The following is a 25233-nucleotide window of genomic DNA, read 5'->3' as shown; positions in this document are numbered from 1 at the left end:
CGAAATATACACGAGTGGGATCGAAACGTATTTTATTCCTTTGACAAAGAAGTACGATACTAATTTGGAATTTATTTTATATCTGTGTTTGGAATATATTTCATTTCTTGGCAACGAAATATTCACAAGGTTTCAGAATACAAGTGTACATTTCATATGGCTGATTTGGAATACACGTAAATTGAGGATTTTGTTGGGGACACGAACATTTTGTGATGGGGCAACATTTTTACGCCTGAAATAATATAACCTTTTCAAAATGTAGTCAGTTGGTTTCTTTTGGATTAACAAGAAAACTGTCGGAATTAAGTAAATTGAGTATGGAGAACAGTGTAAAGCGAAGGGAACGCGGGACAACAAAAACACCTAGACCACATACTATCTTAAAAATAAATTCCATGTATCATGAAAATATATTGTGTGAAATTTAGTATAGTACCTAGTTTTAGTGAGATTTAAGATTTAAAATGGCCGGAAGTGGAAACTTCAATCGTAGACGGAAGGAAGTGTTGACTGATTTATACAGACAGGACGGGGATGGTCTGTTGGAGAGAGACAAATACAGGGCCGCCTTACAACTCTATAATATGGTGAGTAACGACATTAAAAAAATTTAGCTAGAACTTAAGGGGTTATGTATCGTAGTCGTTAGACGTACCATCTGTGGTGGAGTTACCTCCCTTCGCTTACTGGACCCCCAGACGAATCAAATCAGTTTATCACGCCAAACTTATAGGGAATATTACTTTGAATCTTAAAGTAATCAATATTGATAAATCATATATTTCTTACTTTTTATGTACACCGCCAAAATACACCAATATATTTCAATGTAAAATCAGAAGTAGGCCGGAAATTAAATTTCTAGTTTTCCATACTTCATTTGAATTTCTAGTCTCCTAAAATTCCTAGTAAAAAGTACATTTTTCTCACCATTTTTCATTTTGACATTTTACTTACCTTGACGGTCAATGTACATTGTACCGCATGAAAAGATGTGATTAAAGTCATGTGTACGCTATAAATATTCTACTACTCGACTTCGATGCTATTATCAAGTGTTTGATATTTTCTTTTAGACATGTCATTTCCCCCTGATGCCAAATGTTTACCCTTGCACCCACCACTCGTTGGGAGAAAACACCCACACAACTACTTGTGTAAATTCTTATCACTGACAACTTTTAGATCAAAAGTGTTTTATTCAGAATCTAATAAATGCAATGCGTAATATACTAGTAGATGGTATCAGACACTTCCAACAGAAAAGTCAACATGTACATTTATATAAAAAACAACCGATTACAATGTTAACGTACACCTGAAAAGGAGGAAACTTCGGAAGATGCCTACCCACAGATTTTACTCGACACAGATTTTGTTCTTTTGATAGAACTATACGGACCGTGCTGTAGGTAATTGGTGTCAAATATATGTGTAATATATCTGAGTGAAGGCTACTAAATCACATTTCCTTTAACAATTGACGTTTTTGTGTAAGTGATGAAATCAGTTGGCTGCCTATAGATATATATCGTGAATGTATTATATCAGATATGATTTAAGCTTTGTTTTATTCATTGTTTTGTTTATGATTATATCAGATATTTGTTCTGTTGACGTGTATTGTAAAACGATTGTTCGATAAAGAAACGATTATCAGAGATTAGAAATAAGAACATAGAAATGTTGTCGAGGGGAGCGGCTATGTTGTACTTCTATATAATAACGGTCGTCTCGGTATCAAAATTAACGAATTTCAGTTTTCCTATTAAAGAGCATTTCGGTATACGAATGGTCGACATCCGTTTGTATTGTGGTATGGAAAATATCAATGTTTGGTTAATCAAGGGATGTCTCGGTATGGACATATAGAGATCTGATAGCAGTATTCGGAAAATAAAACTTTCTCAAAGCACCCTCAACTCGGACTGTTTTTTTGTAATACATTTTTTTTTATTTCAAAAGTTAACCCAGTTCAGAGCTCTCAAACAAGTGATGGATATGACCCCTTAATTCGATATAAAATATGTATAACAATTAATTACGAATGTTTTCATCAAATGTCATAAAGTTTTAGAGTGAGGGATTTATATTTTATCATAATACGTGTGGCTCACCAGGCGGGTATCTACCATACCTATACTCCACTAGACTTGTTGTAGTCCTAATTTGGAGTTTACGAGGACCTTCTCCTTCACACTCAGGTTGCAAGGGGAATGTATTCAACACGTTTATTGGTTAATGATAGAAATTATAACTTACGGACCCTATTTATTTATATTACATTGCGTTACAAATTAACTCTTATTTAAGTTTAAAACTCACACCAGACAAAAAACGTTACATGTTATATTAAATACACTTATAACTGAATGGTAACGGTCTCAGTATTTGTAAACACGTTAAGGGAGGCCTTACCTGTACAAACACACCTGTGTAATGTTTGATATAGAGGTATACCTGTATAGGTATATACACCTATACGTCACACCATTTGTATATCAATTTGTCAAACGGTGTACATTACAGACGTCTCAGTTGATTTTAATTAATGTATCAATATTGTGGCATTGTGGATAAGATGTATGTATAGACCTCTTGTGACACCTATATACTTGTACATGTACCCGTGTACATGTAGGTGATTTAGTCTGCTGCAACATGTAAGTGAATTGGAGAGCACTTCAAATCAACTCAAGACGCCTTTTCTAACCAGGTATGGACATATATTTAAATATGAGAAAATATTGTAAATATTTAATTTTGATTTATGACATTGCGAATTGGTGTTACGGAAGGTACATTGTGTAACTCATAGTGTAGAGGAAATATTTGGTGGGGTGTTATGGATACTGGAAATTAGAATCAAAATTGTCATGACGGGATGTTAAAGATAATGGAAGTTAGAATCAAAATTGTCATGACGGGATGAATGAGAGAAAAAATGAGGGAAGTGGAAAATACTTTACATGTATAACGGTGTGGGAGGTGAGGATTGGTGTTTGTCTCCTGATCATGCCGACTGATTTATAATGCTAATTAAGTCACTGAAGCTTGCTATCGAAGGACATCCAGCAGGACACCCCATCCGGTCACAAAATATCGTCAACGGGCGATCCAGTGGCCCCACTTCAAAAATGCTGAGCGTTAAGCAGAAGTAGCAACAACCATTTCTATAGACTCTGGTGTGTGTCGTGTTTTCTCCTAGTGATAGCGTGAAACTGAGGCCGTTTATAGTGCTACCTCAGTTAAACATAGTGTCGATTCTGTCGAAGACTTCCAGACTGTCAGAAGACAGAACCCAAAGCCAGAGGATCGAAGTCTCAACTGTCAAAAGTGAGTCAGCACCAAGGGAGAAGAATGTTGCTTAGCAACAAAATCCGAAATTTAGTTGCCTCTGACAATCATTTTTGCCTTACGTGCAGGGAGTTATACTTGTTTGGTATGGAATTCTTAAGAGTTTTCGGGATGGCGAGAAGTGTGGGTATAAGTGTGGGATGGTAGGATGGCGGGAAGTGTGGGTATAAGTGTGGGATGACGGGATGGTGGGAAGTGTGGGTATAAGTGTGGGATGGTGGGAAGTGTGGGTATAAGTGTGGGATGACGGGATGGTGGGAAGTGTGGGTATAAGTGTTGCATGCTGGTAGTAGAAAATGAATCTTAGATATATCGTCGCAGTAAGTCTCCGCCGGGTGTCCAGTAGCAAAGTTACATTCGTAACTGTTCGGAATGTATATACCATATATCTACGTGCTACGATAAGGCTATTGATCACGTGCAAACATCTAATACAAACAACATTCCGGACCTCCTCTGATTTTATTGCTTGTCCCGTATTATCCGTATTCTGGTGTTGTGGATTTGGTCATATCGATCTGTTTAGGTGGAGACTATAGATTTAATAGGAAAACAAACAAGACTTCCCGAGTAGTTCATCCTGTGTTCCGATAAGTTTTCATACAAAATATACAGAAGAAATTTATATGGGGTCTTTATTTCAACTCAAATGATATAGAATGGACATGTCTTTTTCTCCATCTGACGAAACACACATGTGATGGTCGAATGGAGAACTGTTTGGACATTTGAACACTTTATTCACGATATGTACCTTCCACAATACAGATTGCGATTTCCTATCACAACTTAAATATTCTGACAAAATATGTCTTTAAAACGAACCCAAACAGGTGACAGGAAGTCTTACGGATAATAAAAGTTGTCATGTATTTTGTGAATTATTTAGCCACGTTTAATCATCACTTGTTAATAATATAATTTGAGTCTTCATTTCATTGACATTTATCTATATATAATATACGTATTTTTGCACATATACTGCATATAACGTAACTTGTATAAATTACATGTCTACCATCTAGACACGAGCTAGATCAGACGAGATGTCGAGTTAGGATAGGAAGATAATCTTTATAATTTTGAAAATTAATTCATCTTTAAAGCATGTTTAACTTAACACCCAACCAAAATAACAATTGTCTTTCAGCATATTTTTAATCTGTAGGCATTCCCGGTTCAGTTACCGAAGAATGCGAAATGTATTCATTTATTGATAAACCAAGTTTAACGAGAGACAAAAATCAAATGAATAATCTTTTTATTCCTTATTTTCAATTTTAAGTGTAAAGCTGACGATGCTTTTGATACTATTTCCAGTTGGTGGATTATAGATTTGGGAACTGATTTTTATCTGACATTTTGTATGGGGTGGTATCTGTAATGCCCACATCTAGATCAGATCTTCATAAAGTATTGTCACGGGTCACCTGACAGACCAAGTCTGTATGCGCTGCACGCACGTAACACACAATAGATTAGTCTCACACCTACATGTATATTCATAAAACCTACATGTAATATTCATAAAACCTACATGTAATATTCACACAGCTACATGTATATTCATAAAACCTACATGTATATTCACACAGCTACATGTATATTCATAAAACCTACACGTAATATTCACACACCTATATGTATATTCATAAAACCTAAATATTCACACACCTACATGTATACCTATTCACACAAATAAAGGTAAATTATCGTATTACGACGAGTATTTGAAAATTGAAATTCCAATAAAAACATGAGAATTTCAATCGAATATTTCAATAATATTTGTAAGTGGAACATCATCAGGTGAGTCATATTTATTCATACGTGCATGTTTACATGTACAAGTATCACATGCCGATGGAAAGTTAAAACTGAGGATAATCTGAATCACCGGGACTCTTCATTTCTTCAGTTAGTTAATTATCAGGACAAGACACATTAAATAGCTACTCTGTTATCTCTGTTTAGGTGTTATCTTATTGTCATAGTGGACAAATAAATACTGTTTAAACGAAATAGCTACAGTGTCGTACATGTACTGTACCTGTATACAATATGTATAAAGAAAAAAAAATAAAGGCATTGAGACTTTATCAAATGTGACAACCTGGATATTGGAATTATATTGTACATGTACATGGGTGCCAAAGACCATTCCTTCGACCCAATCTACCTCTGGAATATATTAGGTTTACCTCACATTTAGACAATATAATTACTGTATCTGTATATTATACTGAGGGAGGCTGAAAATAAGAAGGTCATTGTTATAAAAAAAGTACATATACACTGTATTTGAATTTAACATTATTGATATTTCTACGTAATTTTGAAATAACAACTGCTGTCCGTAAGGATACACGGCCTCTAATATAAATAGAATATATTTATCTATGTATTATCGGAAATGAATGTTTAATGCCTATTATTAAAGTAATAACACCAATTATGTAAATAACAGTATGGAAATAAGGTTTTTTTTTATACAAAGTGGAGCAATAATTGACAAAAGGTTGTCCCTCATTTAATTAAAATCAAAATTTCAGTGCAACGCTATCGAGTGTGAGTAGATATTGTCACATGTTCGTTAACAAGAATGATCGCGTTTATATTGTGCTAATTAAATGTTTAGACACTCGACAAAGTTGACTTTTAAACTCGGAATTAATACCCAAATCAACAGGAGCTATAGTCCATGGCCTGTTTGGATTATCTAGTTTATAAGCTGATATAGTCATACATTATTGTATTAACGTACCTCTATCGCTGACCAACCTGATATAGGTATTTTTAAACAGGTGGATTATCATAATCTCTTAAGATTTTGATATTTTCAACAATTAATTCGTGAACCAGATTCACTTTGATAAGTGGATACTTGATTGTAGCGATTCACCCGATGGCAGAGCAATTAAGAACTATGTAAATGTGAGATGGAAGGTGACAACAGCAAGCTTAGTCCATACAGATCAGTCCAGACTAAACGAAATTAAAACATTATACTTCTACAGCCGATAATCCGTCAGGATGAAGTCTAAATCTGGTGATTACGAGACACCTGCCAGTTAAAAGGCTCTTCATATAGATTGAAATATCAAAACAATAATCTTTAGTTGATATTTCACTTTATAATATCGGGCATGATATCCTAAAATAATAAAATTATATGTAGACGAAGATTCAATACAGTAATTTGTCCAGAAACAATATATTAAGATGAGAAGGATTTTGTTCTAGAGTATACAAATTATCAAAAAGTACGTGATCAAAGGGTGATAACTCATACAGACAAGTTAGACGAGTACTTGTACATGTCTTGTCCAGAACTGAACCGACTGCTTTCTTAATATCGAATTGAACATGACAATGCATGTATCAACAGAATTGTTAGCTGTAGAAATCTCCAGAGTCCAGTCTACCAATACAAACTTATCAATGCGTGGTGCCAGATATACATTTATGACGTAGTACATGAGGTGGCGATCAAAAATGTAAATGTATAGACAAATTAATTAATTTCAAAATATATCTTTAACGTAGAGACATCATACATGTCACCTAAGCAATTTTAAGCATGCAAATTTGTGGATACCATTTACAATCATGTAAAAAGTTGAAGCCATCGATATGTTATTTGTTATTTTCATCGATTTCTTGTTTTTCTGATTGAAGGCGTTGCGCTGTGACCCGGCAGATGTCAAATCGCTGATCAACAGATCGAAGTGCCACCTGAAACTGAACCAGATAAGAAAGGCGACAGACGATATTGATACAGCTCTTCACCTCGACAATTTAGACAAAGAGGTAAGTCCCCCTCCCCACCCTCACAGTCCACGAACCAGATCGGGTAACAGTGTTATTATATCATTATAATGACCTTAAGCTCACCATCGTCTGACATCACTGTACACAGTTGTCCTAACATAATGTTTTCAGGAAAACAACACTGATGTTTATGACGGTGAATGCAAACAAAAAAATCTCTCATTCAGTCAGATACAATCGCAATTTATTGGCTAAATCCGTTGGGGCTCGGAATCACAATAAAGTTCCTAGTATCGGCGAAATTGCACGAGATAATACTATTTAGTCTGCATCTATCCTAAATCCTTAAATCCTTTATACTAAATCGTAAATCCTAAAATCTAGGATTTTAGCCACGGACGACTATTCAAATGAGGGATGTTTTGGATATAATGACAACCTCTGGATTACAAGCCTCTGGACATTCAAACTTCTGCTGTCACTCGATAGACATAAACTACCCGATATAAAGGGGGTTTATCTTGATACCCATATAAGGAGATCCACACCCCGATCGACGAGGCATGCTTTCCGTAACTGAAAAAAGGATAATGGTGTGAACAAGTCTACCCCTTGGTATACAGTAGCTGACTAATTCTACGAGACTTGTACAGTTTGTGTACAGTTTGTGTACATATCGCTCAAGCTCTTTACACATTTGAAGCCCAGTCATATTGATCATGCAATGAAAAGTGTCACGAGGAATCAAATCCTACCTACGTACTCCTATACTCAAACATATGCACTTTTATTCATACTCTTTATTACCATGATTTAATTACATTTTAAAACTCCGCGTGTGGAAGTAAACTGATCGTTGTGTCAACAGCTAACACACATCTCTGTAGATAAACGATCACGTGTCTTTGTGTTCAGACATTTTAATTCTGTGTTGTGTTCTTTTTGTTATTTAGGACCTAATAATACGTTATTGATTTATTGATGTCTGAGTTTTACCTGTCATAATACAGGGAGGTTCTATAAAGAAATGACCCCTTTGTGGATATAGAATTTACTCCGTGTAGTGTGTGGAACAAAATTAATCTAAATCATTCAAGCACAAACTCCAGAAGAATAGGATATTATATTCAATAATGAAACTGAAATACGTTTAAGGTCAATTTGACTTACCAAGATAATCAAATGTCTTATCCCTGATAAAACAGAGGCATTCAAATGCAAAATCTATTATGCTGTGTACAGGAACGGAGCATTAAAAACGAACCCTATTATTTTCGGTAAACACTAGAACTGACAAGCTAATCAAGAATGGCATGTACCAGCCGTCATACTCAAGATTTAATGATAGCAAGGACTTTTATCTGATTTCAAAATTGAAATAAAATTCCTTATTGATATAAAATATAATTTTGCAGTAATTCTATTGAAACAGCTTATTTAAAGTTTTGAATCAAATATAAAAAACCTCATTCCTAAGGCGGACCCCTGCCTCTTGAATATTATAACTATAAATACCACAGGGCTTTATCATTTTAGTCTCTAGCATATGTTCAAGTTTCAAACTAGGGGGAGATAATCTGGTTTTAAAATTCAGCAGCGCAATTCCTTACACAAACTTAATGGATGGTGGCTAGTCTTCGCATCCCCGAATAAATAAAGTTGAAATAGATTTAAATAAAAACAAACCAAACAAACGTTATATATACACTTTCATTATATATAAACTTTCGTTGTTTTCATGGTTGCTATTGACCAGCGAACATTGTATGTATTAATGTATCATTGTTGCGTGTGCTAACGACGAAATTTTGTACCCACGAAATAATTTAAATCATCATTAATGTTATAATGTATCCAACATAAGTACTAAGTCCCGTATAAATAATGACATGTTTTAGAGCTAACAAGCTTGTAACACGTTATTAACAAGGTCACTTTAACACTTGACAGTATTCAGGATAAAAAAAGTTAAACACAAACTTTCGTGACAAACGTGTTGGTCTCTTAAAATAACATTGGGTAATATGTATCTTTGTGGCCGCCCATATGTGTTGTATACCGGATAATAATTATGATAATTTGTACAACCTAGTTAAAACAGTAATTTATCATTGTATGCGTATATACTGCCCTATAAAGCTTTCGTGTCAATATAAACATTCATCAATTGGTTAATAAGTGATTTGTCCTAGTAATCGTACCATGTATTTATGTTAAATGAAATCCGTATCAACAGCAGGCAAAATATAATTATCGTTATATTCATAACAACACATAACGGCACTATAGACATTGTATACGTTATATACACTTTTAAACTGTGCGTGGAGAAAATCTATTTCGATTCGGTTCAATAGATGTTTATCGGCCCTCAGCGTGTGTGTACTGGTGTAAGAATGACAAGACATTGTATACTACTCATTTGAACTCTAGACTATAACGTCGACGGTTCTCCAGTCGAGACTCGGCATTATCTGTGAATTTGTATTCTATAAACTTAACTTTGGAAAGTATGTGTTTGGTATGCAAACCGTTAACTGTCTGACCCGCAATGTGTTAGTGTGAATTAGGTATACCTATCTATATAAGATTTGCGTACAGAATACGCCCAGCAGGGAAACCCGTTCTTGTGACAGGAATTCAAATCGATTTGGTACGTGAAGCATAAAAGTAGGCTTTATCCAGGCGTTTCCAAAGCCATTGTGGCGACGAGAGACAACTTCGTGTATAGAAGACATATCGCTGGAAAGATTAATATTAACACTAGACTACATTACTTAATATGGATGACATACTCTCTGTCTTGAACTGGATTCAACAGAGAGACAATGGACAATCTCCAAATCAAACGGAATGATTGACATCTATGTAGACACACACCTCATCTGAAATCTGTGTTAAGTATTTTCAACGAACCAAGGACCTCTATATGCAGCGGTTTGTCAGTCCAGAAATTGAATAAATATTAGACAGAATATGGATATCTCGAGATGTTAGTAAATGTTATCAACACGAATAGGGTTTAAACTGTTTTTCCTCACGGACGTGTAAAGATAAGGTTTGACAATGTCTGCTATGACAATAGACTGGGTCGAACGATACAGTCGTTACGACTACGTTCTGGAAGGATTATGTGATGAGGATTATACGGACCAAGACGAAGAGGTGAGTTTAGAAACAAACATTTTTAATTACAATTTATAACATCGTACGTAAATATCGGTCTCCAAATATCAACAGATATAACTATCGGCCTACAGACATCAACAGATATAAATATCGGCCTCTAAACATCCACAGACCTAAATATGGGCCTCTAAATATCAACAGATGTAAATATCGGCCTACTTACATCAACAGATGTAACTGTGGGCCTCTAAATATCAACAGATAAAAATATCGGACTTCAAATATCAACAGATATAAATATCGGACTTCAAATATCAACAGATGTAAATATCCGCCTACAAACATCAACAGGTCTAAATATGGGCCTCTAAATATCAACAATTGTAAATAACCGCCTCCAAACATCATCAGAAGTACGAAAAACAACCCCCTAATCCTACCAAAGTTTGGTGTCACTGTTATTGGGAACTGATTTACGGTTATGTGAAATAATAAAATCTTTGAAGGAGGTTACAGGTAAGAGTGTCATTTAGATGATTACTTATTTTGTGAGGCCATCAAATGACTGTTACATGCGCACCTGGGGTTTCGTAGTTGTTTATATGGTCCTATTTGTTCCCCTGCAATGAACGGCTCTAACTCTGGAATGGGTCTATTGTAAGGTACATTTCAACATAAAGAACTTATATCTACCTTAGTTTACAATAGCATGTTACTACTGAACCATTATAACTACCTAAAACAATAGGATGGGGATACAGGTAGTTATATTTAGATTTTAAATGCGCAATTGTTGAATCATTAGGAAACAAATACGCAGTGGAATACTGGTATATTTTGTACATCGAGGTAAACTTATAACGTTGATGCTATTTATTCCCGAACCGGACATGGCGATTGCGACATATATTGAAAAAGTTGGTCATCTTTTCTAAGGCATGAACTGTACTGGATATAAAATCATGAACATGGATAGAAGGCAGTTATCGATACCCCTATCATGGGTCACGTTTTCAACAATCACGGATCATGCATTAACAGTTTTGTATTTACATCTGTAGATTTAAAGAATCGACCAGAATCAAATTTGTAGCTACAACGCTGAAATATGTCCAGAAAAGTGACATTGAAAAATATGTTGTATCTATGAACAGTAGCGTAGATAAAATGTCAATGAAAGTTACGAATACATCCGTAATCAAAATTGTTATCTAATATGCCGTCAAGCTGACAAATCATAATTACTAATGACTATTGAGTAGGAAATGTATACCTATCTTCAATGTCTACGATAATGGTTCTTTTGAGCTTGATAAACATTGTAATTGGATTTTAAACGCTAATAGTAATAGGGGTCATCTTAGTGCTATCCTAAGTTTAGTCTCTCTAACGACCTTTTGTCCGGACAGAGTTAGATGTATTTATTTCCACCTATATGTCAAATAAAATCTTGGTAAGACAATATCTTTATGGGTAAACAAACAAGATTTAGACTTAAAAAGTATTATTTGCACGTTCGATGTTGGTCAGCATATAGTTGTGACCAATTATGTGTACAGATGTTTGATTTAGTTCATCAACGAATGAAATCGGGCTACAAAGACTGGAGTCGTATAGTCGTGATACATGATGATGTAATACATGGAAAAAACCCCACATTTTCTACGAAATTACTCCCGCGGATGTCACTTACGATATGACGAATATTTAATCTTTTATATGTCCTTTTTGTCTATATGATGTAAAATATAAATTCATCTGTACAGCAAGCCGATGACTTTCAAGAGACAGTGATTCTGGTGATTCGGTGATCCGGTGATCCGGTGATTCCGTGATTCGGTGATACGCTGGTCTGGTTATTCAATGATCCGATGATCTGGTGATTCTGTGATCATGTGATCAAGTGATTCAATGATCCGGTGATCCGATGATCCGGTGATTCAATGATCCGGTGATCCGATGATCCGGTGATCCGATGATCCAGTGATTTAATGATCCGGTGAATCCGTGATCCGGTGATCCGGTGGTTTAATGATCCGATGATCTGGTGATTCTGTGATCATGTGATCAAGTGATTCAATGATCCGGTGATCCGATGATCCGGTGATTCAATGATCCGGTGATCCGATGATCCGGTGATCCGATGATCCAGTGATTTAATGATCCGGTGAATCCGTGATCCGGTGATCCGGTGATCTGATGATTTAATGGTCCGGTGATCCGGTGAATCCGGTGATCCGGTGATACCAGTGAATCGTGATATTTTGCATTTACATTGTTTTGTTTTGATAAAAAATGAATCGAACCTAATTTCGAAAATGTATCAGTAACATTTGATCATGATTGATTTGTCATCTCATTTTGATGTAAATATTTATTATCTAATATAACTGGTACACATGCAGTGTAAGGAATACATTTCACATATTGATTTGATTAATTGTTTACTACAGTTTACTTAATATATTCTATAGAGCAAGGGTGACAAACCGATTGATCGTGTTTTAAGTACTACTACTATGTATATACTGTACATATATATACATATATATAGGTGCTAATGTTCCTAAGGTAGATATATACGGTGCATATATAGGTGTCCTTGGTGTGAATTTTCATTTGACATATATATTCAAACGGTGATTAGCTTAATCATTTGATTAGTGGAAATCTCATTTCTTCTTTACTGCAAAACCTATGTATGTATATTCCATATAATAGACATGTAGTAAGATAGACGGGAGAGTGCTATATTGTTTGGTAAAATGTTATCAAGTTAGTTTTACCGAAAATGATTGAACACAAATTCTTCTTTAAGCTTGATTATTTTAATCACCTTTTGAACAACTGGATCGTGGTCGTATACATAAATTATCTGGCATATTTCTCTTTAATGTCATATTTATATTAATATACATATGTACATCTTGTGATAACAATAACCTGTCTTCGTATTATAAATTTTAATATATCACTTTATTACATTTATACCGTCGTGATAAGGAAAATTATTCATTCTATAAAAGTGATATTATTCCCTGGTATCTTTTGTTATTTTTAAAAATTATCATTTTCGTCTAATTCGACCAATCAAAACATTGCTCATAAACGAGAACTGGTAACATTTAAAAGCTGACCCGGTTTATTTTGCTAACATTTTTATATTTTTCTCACGTGCTGGCGCCACGCATGAAATATCTTTGGTGTTACGTGAGACACTGTTAGATATCCTCTATTTCTACTACTGAGGTAATTCATATCGACTACCTGTATTTAAGTATTGGATTTACATATATAAACAAACCTTAAAGTCAAATTGCTTTCAAATCTAAGGATTATTTTTCCACGTTAACAAATAGTCCCTGAAGTCTTAACCACATCATAACCTGGTATATATTGAACTTAGATGTCTGCAGAATCTTCCATTGATGTCAACTAACCGTATTGCTGGTACAAACATGTTTATGATAATCTCCATTTAAAAAAAATAATTTCTCGGTCACACCGACCATTGTTTGATGCATGTTTATTAATAGAAATATTCTGACGACAGGCAGGCGTTATGGAACTTCTCGTGGATAGTATTGATTTGAGTTCCAGGAGGGAGTAAGCCTAATGTAATGTTTAGTCTTTGTACTTTATAATAAAATGTTGTTTTTCTAAAAATCGATTGAGTTCAATGTTGTATACAATGGTCTAGACTACCGTAACCTCAGTACTGTAACAGGTTCTTGTGATCAATAGATACATATCTTTGCAGGAAATGGCATTGCACAACTCGTAGAGAGTCTTCTCAGAAATCATACACAATAGCTTGGCTGTGATATTGACTTGCGTTGCATTTTAATTAAAATACATTATATCAAACAGGAAGCAAGTTTAATATTCTTTCAGCATACAAACTAAACGATCGATATACAACATTTCTCAGAATAGATAAAGAAAGCATTACGAGACTGATATTGAAAAAATAATTTTCTGAAACTTCACCCTTACCTTAAATGTTCTTACCATGGATCTATTATGTATGGTGGCGTATTTCTGCCATCGATTTACCAACTTACGACTTAAAGAAATCGATATATTTCCGAAAAGATGTCAACATCATAAACAAATTGTCGACATAATTAGTAAAATACTTCCTAGATGATAATCATGACAACATTATCTCGGTAAGAAAATTATTAAGTCGTCATATTTTTCGGTTTATGTCGGCATATTTTTTATGATGTTGACATCTCCTCAGAAATAAAGACCGCTAAATAAAAAAGGGGCCGCTATATAAAACCAAGACCGCTAAATAAAAAAAGGGCCGCTATATAAAACAAAGACCGCTAAATAAAAAAGGGCCGCTATATAAAACAAAGACCGCGATTAAGTTATCCGTTACGTAAAGCTGAAGTGATGTTCATTATAATGAACTGATGTTTATCATGTCAGTGGCACTGTTAAAGAAAGCTGAACTGATGTTTATCATATTACAGGCATTGTTAGAGAAAGCTGAACTGATGACTATTATATCTACAGCCATAGTTTAAGAAAGTTGAACTGATATTCACAACGAGCGTTTTACACAAGTTTCATGTTATACAGTATTTACACACACCGTTACAGAAAGATAGTTGTTTATTATATATTCTACCATGCTTGCTCTGATTAGTTTAAAACCGTGTATTATTTGACAGTAATACACTCTCGTGTCAATAATACACGCTCGTGAGTCACGGCTGTTACAATCTTTCCCCTCCACAATCGTGCATTTGTAAACAAACATGGCGGCGCCAAAACGTTTGAACATCGGAGACCGTATATTCTACAACTGCGACATTTAACAGATTGTTAATTTCTATCCACGCAGAGCAGACATTGCTTAACAATATGTTGTAAGGTTAATTTCCACAGGCCACATTTGGAGACCATTTCTACATGAATTGCTGGCCGACATCCCCGAAAGTTCTCGTAACGTTGCCGTCACCTGGCTTGGAATTGACGTCAGCTTTTGAATATTGATTAGCACGCGCGCCTTATCGTTTCTTGTGAATTGTAACAGCTATGTAGCTACACATTTCCCGGGGTTTCGTTGCCGTTTTTCGATTAGGAAGAGGTAGGTCTCAGAACTAAGCGGTACATGGTAGAATAGAAATAATCAACTTTGACTCGTGTATTGTTGTAGGATATACAACTCGGACTCGGATATTTGCAATTTCAATTAATAATTCAGGACTGCGGCCTTCGTTATTAATTCAATTGCAGAATATCCTCGTCCTCGTTGTATATCCTGCAACAATACACGAATCATCGTTATAATTATTTCTTAATTCTACACGCACCGAATTGAATTATTGTTTATATTATATAATACAGGCGCTGTTGCAGAAAGCCGAAGTCCTATTTAAGACCCAAAATTACGAGATGGCGCTAGTGTATTATAACAGGGGACTGAAACACTACCCGAAGAGTGTGGCTTTCCAGGAGGGAGTGAAGAAAACTGATCACTTCATCACCAAGGGCAACCGCAAAAAAGGTACATCAGCATCCAGGCGTACAATAGCAATGACACGCCCACGGCTTAAACATGGATGAAAACACCAACGATAAGATTTCATGGTTGAAAATTCTTTCCCCAGTTTACTGAATTAACTGTTAGTTTAGGTGTCAATGGGATATACTGATTGCCTGTTCTTCAAACAATTAAAGTTAACGATCAAACCTTTTCCCAAACAAAATAATTAAAGTATATAATTGAAACTGTTCACAAATAACATAACATTGATATTCTCTAACGCTATTGGACAGGATAAGATCACAATGATATCATTGTTATGCGTAAGTCAGATTATTGTAATGGATCAGCAAAGTTTGATTTGCTTGGGGTATATAACCCAAACATGATTGAAATTAAAGCCAATATAAACCTTTTATCTTAGTTGCTTCTATTACAGCTAAGAGGATGAAGTTAACACACGCCGGAGATCTGACATACCTCGTCCACAAATCGGTAAGTAGGTCACTGATTCATCACCAACATGTTTATTTTTAAGTGTATGGTCTTGATTCCAACACTCATATAATATGAACTGATATTTAATAAACTTCTCGCATTAAATTCTTCCTGTTTTCCCTCATTCCCTCTACACTTCTTTGTTTTAGCTGTGGTAGTGTTTTGTTGTTTCTTTAGGATATCATGTTTGTAATTGAATTAGAATATACTAGAATTTACTCAACTGTATCAGTGTATTCGTCAGATTTATTTAAGATACATTTGGAACATTCAAAATAACAATGAATTTTTGTCAATGCTATATTTTTAAGTAATTCCTTTGGAATCAGTAAATTCAAATTAAGATATAGGTAACGACATCTCCACGGTATAACATAATGAAAACTTGTTGATATAATTTGATTTTGAATGATGGTTTATTTTTGGTTTTGTCAGCCATCAGGCAAACCGTTTGTGTTTGAGAACAAAACAAAGAGCCTGACGAAACATTTACCAAAGCCTAGTGCATCATTTCGAGATCGTCCTCTGTGTCAGCTAATCAGAATTCACAAGACACCTGCAGTCGTCCTTCCGCGTGTGATGTCACTTCCTAACCTGTCGCATACGCCATCTACTTCCGTTGCCACCCTCAATGAGGAAGATAAACGTCCGGAGAGTAAGATGGTGAAAACAACATTAAAAGAGCTATATAAAGACAAAAAATATCTGGAAAAACTCTCCAGTAACACCGTCTTTCCAGGTAAATATGTCTAGGTATCATATACATTTTTATGTCAACTTCATATTTGCTTTGACCAGCGGATGTTGATGTGTTGTTACCGCGAAAAATAGTTTCATGAAATATTAATTGAGACTTTTTATGAATGGTGTATTTATTTCATTAAACGTAAGACAGAAATAGGTTCAGGTCTAAATGTCTGTGTGTATTACAAAATGAAATTAGGCTACTGTTTATCTTTCAATCTTTACCAGGTGTTAGTCTTTACAAAGTGTCATTCTTCTTTTAAACATTCAATGCAATTGGTGTATTATTTGAAATCCAAACTGAATGTGTCTTTATAAATATACTTTCCTATTTTGTAAATATTAGTTTTAACTAATTAAATACGTTATAATGGGTACTAGCATTATATGTTGATACATTTCAAGCACTGTTTATAAAATAATGTTCTCATGTCGTTCGTTCGTGAAGTGGGTTATAGCAAAACACTATTTATAGCAATAACATTTGCTTATAATCTTCTATATACTATTTTCTATCATTCATCTTTTTTATATTCTGTGTGCTATTTTTGATTTTTGTTTTCTAAAATACCTTTGTTTTTAATTGAACGTATAATTATCATTGGTCTATAAGAAACCTACGTGGGGCAGTTGCCAGGTACTGAACATAGGCTGGTGGTTTTTCTCCGGGTACTCGGCTTTCCTCCATCTCCAAAACCTGGCACGTCCTTAAATGACCCAGGCTGTTGATAGGACGTTAAACAAAAACAACCAAACCAACTATAAGATATTCATGTCTCATTGTTAAAAAGAAATTCTTTGTTTTATAATCCAAGACAAATACAACACTGAGATGTAATAATTGTCGAGTATCTGTTTGTGATTAACAGCTACGAGAGTTTTAAAGTATCCGGAAACATGGCAAAAATCTTAAGCAATCAGCAATTCAAAATTAAGTGTATATTGGTTATATGTTATCAGCTGTTGGCGGTATGGGAAGCCCTATACAAGACAAGGCAGAGGATGCTGTTAACTTTCTATACGATCGTTACCATTACTGGAATCGGCTGGGTCCACTCCCGCCTCCCCCACCTCTACAGAAGTCACGAGCGAGCAGATATAGTGGAAGTTCGATGTCAGTAGATTCACTGGGAACAGCTCGGACGACTGAGTCAAAAACAACATGGAAATCTGGGGAATCCGGAATGAGCTGGAAAACTAAGACAATTAAATCGAGATTAGGAATCACAAAGCCCGATAAAGGAACAAAACCTAAGCCGGACCCGGCATCACTGGAATTTAAGTTTGAAAGCCACAATCCTAGCATGGACCTTGGCACACGGAGAATGACTGAAATTGCCGAAGAAAATGAGGACTCAACCGATTCAAAACAGACTGAAGAGGAAACAAAATCCAACAGCCAAGCAGTGACGGATTATCTGAAAAAACAATTAGATATTATTCAGACACGTAAGTATTGATATCGGTACTTCTCAGATGGTTCTAAAGCAGAATTGCCTACTCCTGTTATAAACACGTTGTCATTTTGTCACCAGTAGACAAAACCTATACAAAAATAGTCGTTGACATCTATTTTACTCGACATTGCATTTCAGAGCAAGTATTATATCGCTCCGCAAGTGTACTTAATTACCAAATAGCTTTTAAATTCATTGATGATGTGAATGCCAACTGTCGTTCAAAAATGTTTCAATCATACATGTATCCCATTTGTCATATATCCCGTAGCATAGTTTAATAGATTTGTCATTTGAGAAGAAAGCCATAAAATAATGAAATTGTATAGAAATGGTGTAGGATATCAAAAAACAAACCATTCACTCCTATTTTCATTTTGCCACACACAGTTTTTGCACAAAGGAGATTTGCGGACACCGTCAAGAAATGCGAAGCGGGGCTTGAACTGTTGGCGAAATATTCTGATGCTAATGTTCCGGAAAAGTTTGAAATGACGGGCTTACTCAACAGTTACCTTGGAAACGTGGCGGTTAATGCTGGTGATTTTACTAGAGCCTTAAAACACCACACAGTTGACCTGAAGATAGGCGAGAAATGGTAATTGTTATGCTATCTCTATATCAGTATATACATCAGTCATAACATTTTCTAAAAAACATGTTTTCTTTTTATCGTTAGTCAGAATATAACAAAGACAGCATTATGTGAAGTGGATAAGTCTAGTCTACTAGAAAGTGTTTAAAGCAACTGTGCATATCGTTGGATTCAATATTCGATTACAGCATAGAGGAGAAATAATGCCGAATTAGAGAAGAAACACTTCAGGCAAAATTTAAGTTCACATTTGAACAAGAAAGGTATATTTCCTTTAAATGCTTGTTGCACGATATTGATATGTGTGTAACATAGTATCAATGGTGATGGTGATTCAGATGGATTTTATTACATACTGATGTAGATTGTAGTTTTAATTTGATAATTTTATTTATGTCGTTCGTCACCTCTAACGTCATTTCTAGACACTGTTTTCATTACTGTTTGTCAATTGTAATAATTATGGAAACCGAATATATAAATATTATAGTTCAGACTGATTATTTCTAGTGACATCCAAGTCTCCCGTCACAGAGCGCTTGGCAATCTAGGTCGGACACACATGCTGCAGGGGAAGTATAACAGGGCACTAGAAATGTAAGTAAACTCTTCATCGTATCATGACAATCAGGGTTTAAGATAAGATTTGAGTAGTTTTGACACACTGTTACGGTCTGACTAAATGACATTTTTACCGATTTGTCGTTAAGAGAAACTGTAATGGCTTGACTAAATGATATTTTAACCGATTTATTGATACCAACATGTCTTTAGCGCCCTTAGCATCACTATAATTCTAGACGGAGAAAACAACTGTGTTATGGATACTTTTTCTCCTTCCTGTATCTAACGCCAATGCTGTATGGAAAACTGTAGAAAACTGTGAGGTGTATGAATCGGCAAAGTTTTGTTTTAATGTTTATGTGCATATTTTTGAAAATACACTTTGCAGGTTTAGTATGTCAAACGGCATTAGATTTACGGCAACTGTATGTTATGCTGCTCTCTGTATTATGCAGGTACACGATGAAAGCTCCGTTATGTAAGACAGCTGCAGAATCGTCAGCTTTGTTTCACGACATCGGAAACTGCTTCCTCATGCTAAACAACTTCTCATATGCACGTGACGCCGGAAGGAAGTCACTAGAAACTGGACAGGAGGCAGATGACAGACGGCTCCAGCTACAGGCATGCGTCTTGATCGGTCTTTCTGAAGGTGAGTTGGATATCAACGATGAACACAGTAACATGTTATATTGTAAGTAAGTACAAAAGTTATAGATCTCGGTTTCGGATCATGTATAAAAAATATCTTGTATTCAGTAAACTGCATGAATAGCTTTACATTTAACCATGAATTTGTGTCTATTTGATGTAGTTAACATGAAGAAATTCAAAGATGCTTACAACTCGTTTGATGCTGGACTGACGCATGCGCAGGCTTTGGGTAAGTATGGTGATTTGAATTAGGAACAACCTCATATTTACAGAGGATAACAATTTCTTTCACTCCTTGTTTAGTTCATATTCAGTAATATTGCATCAATCATGTTGCATAGATTAAATCTTAAACTTGTGAAAAAAGAATATAATTTAATTTTGCTTGTAACAAGCATTTTCATTGGCTCAAAAATTATGTTATCATCTCATAACATAAATAATGACTGTGACGTCAGCGGAGTAATCGTTGTTCACGGGACTTTGTATTTATCGATGTGTTTTTAAATATCTGGAGCAAAATAAACATGTTAAACTTAATGAAAATGTTTCTTATCGTTGTTCATTAAACTATAAGTGTTAACTGTAATATTGTTTTACGTTATTGAGCAATAACACAAAAAAAAAAAAAAAAAAAAAACTGGGGGTACTCTTTTCATAAACCGCTTCACGGTTTATTCAGAGTACACTCCACTTTTTTGTGTTATTACTCAATAACGTAAAAAATATTACAGTTAACCCTTGAATAATTGAATGTCACTGACGATATCTTTGTAACAATGAGGGACATTTTCACTGATTCGCAGCACTGTTTCAAAGGAGGCAAACGATTATTTAATTTATTTAAACTCATAAAACTTTATTAGGAAATTTAGTATATAAGCAGTTATTTTAAAAATTTTGTTTTCAAAATGAATTCCTCAAAAACATAGTATAATTTCTTCACAAGCTATATCGGCCACAAGAAAGAATAATTGTACTTAAAAATAAAGTCACTGTGTGTTTTTTCCTACAGGTGACAAGCAGGCTGAAGATGCTATGAATCATGCTCTTATAGATGTCAACAAGAAGCTGGCAAACAAGTCGAAGAAAAATCAGTCGGAGTCACGTGACATATATCCACCATCTTCCCACGCGTCTGACTCGGCACGATCAGTCATGGTTGAAAGTTGAAATCGATGATTCTATCATTGATGATAAAATCAATTGAAAGTGTGACGTCAGAAACGTTAAATGACGTCATAAGGAGCTAATGCCATCACAGACACTAGTGTACATTGCTTGAAGTGACCTGATTTGTTTCAGTACTTATTGATGTTCGTCTCTATGGAAATGTCAAAGGAAAAGCGTTGTTTTGATGGTATTTTCTTTTTATCATTTCATTCTGAACATAATTCATCTAATTCGTAAGCTGAAGCTGCACTTTTACGTTATCAAAATTAAATTAGGTCCAGTTAAACTCATCTCGACTAGAGTTCGCCGACAGACGATAGGTGGTTACTCTCTAAAAGATATTAATGCTTTTTATCCAAACGTATAACTCAAATATGTATGGATTAAATTCTTGCAATGTTTATAAAAAATAAAGGACATGATGGATCAAATATGATCAATTTGTCGAAAACATAGGGATATGGATACATGCTGGTTACATGAACAATAGATTATATTCCATTAATTATAATTCATGAACAAGAATCAGCGCGATATTGTACTATAGCTGTGAAGTAACATGAAGGTAACATTTTATCTTGTCGAAACATCCCCTATAGGTAAGTTCTCTGATTTAACTGTGGTCCCTCTAATACACCACAACACAAGTTATTGATATGTCATATATAAATAATTCTGCTGAATCCAATGACGCCCCATGGTTCCCCAGTATTTAATGAGTGATTGTTGATTGAAATTAGTTGTGGTGGACCAACCTCGGAGTTTGTTATACATATTTCTCTACACGATTTACAAGTGATATATACCCTTCAAGCTAATTGTTACTTACCTGCTTTGAAAGTAAATAAAACAATTTCAATAAACTATTTCTGCTGTTGTTTGTTCAATTTCAGTCACTTGAGTGTTAAATTTCAACATGGTTGTCTAGAATAACATTTAGGCCGTTTCAGTGTCAGATGACAAGTAGTATTATAAGGGTTATACAGGAGTTCAATCATGTAAAATACAAAATTGTTAGCTTAGATTCGGACCATCATTCTCCTTTCTGTGATTTATAGATGATGAATCGTCAATAGTGAAAATAAAACAATAAAACCCGTTTTATATAATTCATCGTTATATTTATTGATAAGCAAAGCATTCATTTCATGGTCATGTTCCATAACATAATGCGTAATAAATTATTGTCATAGTTTGTAGGAATGGAATTGTTCTTATATTTCATTAAATATTGCATAATCTGACTGATAAAGATCCTCTCCCCCGAAAAACGGGAAAAGAAAGAAAAAAAAAAGGTTAAATACATTAATTTTATTCACAGCCAATACGAGTTATCTCCACTTAAACATCTTAAATAGCATGCATTCTATTGGTATCTTATGAATACAATTAACGTAATCTTTGAGTTTTAAGATTAACATTATCATCCTCTGCATTTTCAAAATAAACTGAAAAAAATGCTGGAACATGATTATTCCTTGAATATTTAAACTAGAATATTATATTTTCTAAATGATTTATATGGAAGAGAAACATTCCGACTTTTCCTTTAAGCATAATTCATGAAACTAGAAACAAGAAAACATTGTTTTAGCTCAAAATAAGTGGGGAAATATATTTGATTTTAATAATGATGCATGGAAAAAGATATACTCTCTCCCATTTAGAATAACAAAAAATACAAAACTACAATGGCTACAGTTTAGAATAAATCATCACATATTAACCACTAATGCTTTTATTTACAAGATTGGCCTAACAAATAATCCTAACTGTACATTCTGTAATGGTGAAAGGGAGACAATCACTCATATTTTATGGGAATGTAATGAAGTTCAACAATTTTTGTTCACTTTTGAATCACTTTTAGAGATCATTACTATTCCTTTTGCAATTAATAAACAAGCTATGATTTTTGGATTATTTGAACATAAAGGCATTTATAATAAAGTTGATAATGAAATTATTTTAATTTTAAGCAATATCTGTACCAAACCAGGTGTGCTCATAAATCATTAAATGCTATGGCATTGGTAAATTTGATAAAAGATTATTACAAAGTCCAAAAGTATATTGCTCAGGGAAAAGGTAAACAGTGCCTCAATGTTTTAAATAATGAATGGAAAAAATGGTTAAAACTTGTTGAACTTGCCTGATAAAAAAAAAAGGTTAAATTTAATATTTTTTATATATAAACCGAAAGTCTGACCACCTCTCACCCTAATATCCCCCTATCTTCTCTATCTTTTCCATCACCATCAACCCCCCCCCCCCTCTTTTCTGTCTCTTTCTTTACTATAGCTCTTTTATATGTTATATTTTTGTTTCTGCTGTTTCTTTGTGTTTTGTCTGATTCTGTATGTCTTCATGTTGTATGCGAGTGTGAATGTAAGGTAGGTTGGATCTAACATAAGTATTAGTGTGATCAGTTAAACTATTCAAATGAGAAAATGAAGAAAATTTGTGAGAGAGTAATTACGTAATTGCACTTGTGAAATGTAACCTGTTTGATGTTTATCATGCAAAATGTTTAAAAAATAAAAGAAATATAAAAACTTGAAAAGGAGAAATTCGAACAACTTAACTTAGAGATTTCTTTTAACCTACCATTGTTAGGGTTTAGCATGTTCACGTTGATTGCATTCAGTTCTTAGATGTGTTGAATTGATTTGAGCATGTTGTTGAAATAAACTTTTTTTGAAGCAAAAAAAAAAAAAAAAAAAAAAAATTCATGAAACTATGCCATTCTACATTTTAAACTTATATCCTATAGAGATAATTCACCTCATTTCATCGTATTATCTATACCGCATGGAAGTTTATTTCTAATAAGTTCAACTGGAAATATCCATCGTGAAACAATGACTGCCCAATACTTTCAGAGAACTAGATGTACCACACGCCAACATAACAACAAACTATTTGGTAATATTTATTTAAATCTGGGATAAATTGATGTTTGCAACTTTTTTTATTGATTAAATTCAAAATTAAACATGTGCATTTAGATATTTATTGAAGCTTCCAGTGAGATCCATATTGCACTTATTGAGATATACAGGTGACGAACCTCCTCCTCAAAAGTCACAGATATACACACTGCCAAATATGTTTTAGGTCAGTATCAAAAATTGTCCGTTCTTAGAAAGAACCATGCAGGCTTTTTTTTTCATTCCTAACTAATCCAATAAACAGTTAAACGTTTTTCTAAACATGACTGCCTAGTAAAAGTATAACATAAAATAACACTATATCAGTAGATTTTACCTGATTTCTGAAAGCTGGATTCTCTATTAGAACTTATCGAATAAGACTATTGCGGATTTCAAAATTGAATTAAATTTGATGTGATTATTTCAGCCATCATATAATGACATCACTTCCACATTTCAACAGAATAGGTAACATATCATTGTTACTTCTCTAAAACATTATTCTTTTAAGTTCTAAAAACTCATTTATTAATATAGGCCATTCAAACGTAAATTATGTACAGCAACGTGATATCAAAAAGTTTAATTCCTACGTTGAAAAATATATGATATATTCAAATTCATGGTTTTTAATCATGATTCCTCTATCAAAATATCAATATTTAATTAAATGATACCACTCACTTAGGTACAAAATGAACCAATGAAAACCATATTTGCATGTCATTTTAAACATATCTGTTTCTCAAGAATGTATCAAATAAAACACTATCTTTACAAGTAAATTTCAGCTACATGTACAACTGCATGTTTTACATATGACTATGGTATTTAAATATAATATATTTTTCT

The 25233-nt window shown here is 34.2% G+C and overlaps 1 protein-coding gene across 3 annotated transcripts; it reads left to right on the top strand.

Annotated features, from left to right (window-relative positions):
* Positions 1–22731, top strand: LOC117322500. 3 transcript variants are annotated; one of them, XM_033877454.1, is made up of 11 exons: positions 1–590; positions 7039–7170; positions 15625–15784; positions 16203–16258; positions 16697–17000; positions 17966–18454; positions 18853–19060; positions 19568–19654; positions 20077–20273; positions 20436–20504; positions 21291–22731. In XM_033877454.1, exons 1-11 carry the CDS (start codon positions 468–470, stop codon positions 21446–21448), a joined length of 1983 nt encoding a protein of 660 aa, XP_033733345.1. In that variant the 5' UTR covers positions 1–467; the 3' UTR covers positions 21449–22731. The 3 variants fall into 3 exon arrangements, with proteins under 3 accessions (XP_033733345.1, XP_033733347.1, XP_033733346.1); XM_033877456.1 differs by lacking the exon at positions 1–590 and adding an exon at positions 2563–2719; XM_033877455.1 differs by lacking the exons at positions 1–590; positions 7039–7170 and adding an exon at positions 9863–10296.
* The last annotated feature ends 2502 nt before the right edge of the window (positions 22732–25233 follow it).

This window comes from Pecten maximus, chromosome 2 (genome assembly GCF_902652985.1).
Source record: "Pecten maximus chromosome 2, xPecMax1.1, whole genome shotgun sequence".
In the NCBI taxonomy this organism is placed as follows: Eukaryota; Metazoa; Mollusca; class Bivalvia; order Pectinida; family Pectinidae; genus Pecten; species Pecten maximus.
This window is presented reverse-complemented; position numbering and strand designations above follow the sequence as displayed.

Excerpts from the sequence above, each read along its gene's own strand:
- LOC117322500 (XM_033877454.1), top strand. The coding sequence starts at position 468 with ATGGCCGGAAGTGGAAACTTCAATCGTAGACGGAAGGAAGTGTTGACT. Across the intron at positions 15,785-16,202 it reads CAAGGGCAACCGCAAAAAAG|CTAAGAGGATGAAGTTAACA; the intron begins GTACATCAGCAT and ends CTTCTATTACAG. Across the intron at positions 18,455-18,852 it reads ATTAGATATTATTCAGACAC|TTTTTGCACAAAGGAGATTT; the intron begins GTAAGTATTGAT and ends TGCCACACACAG.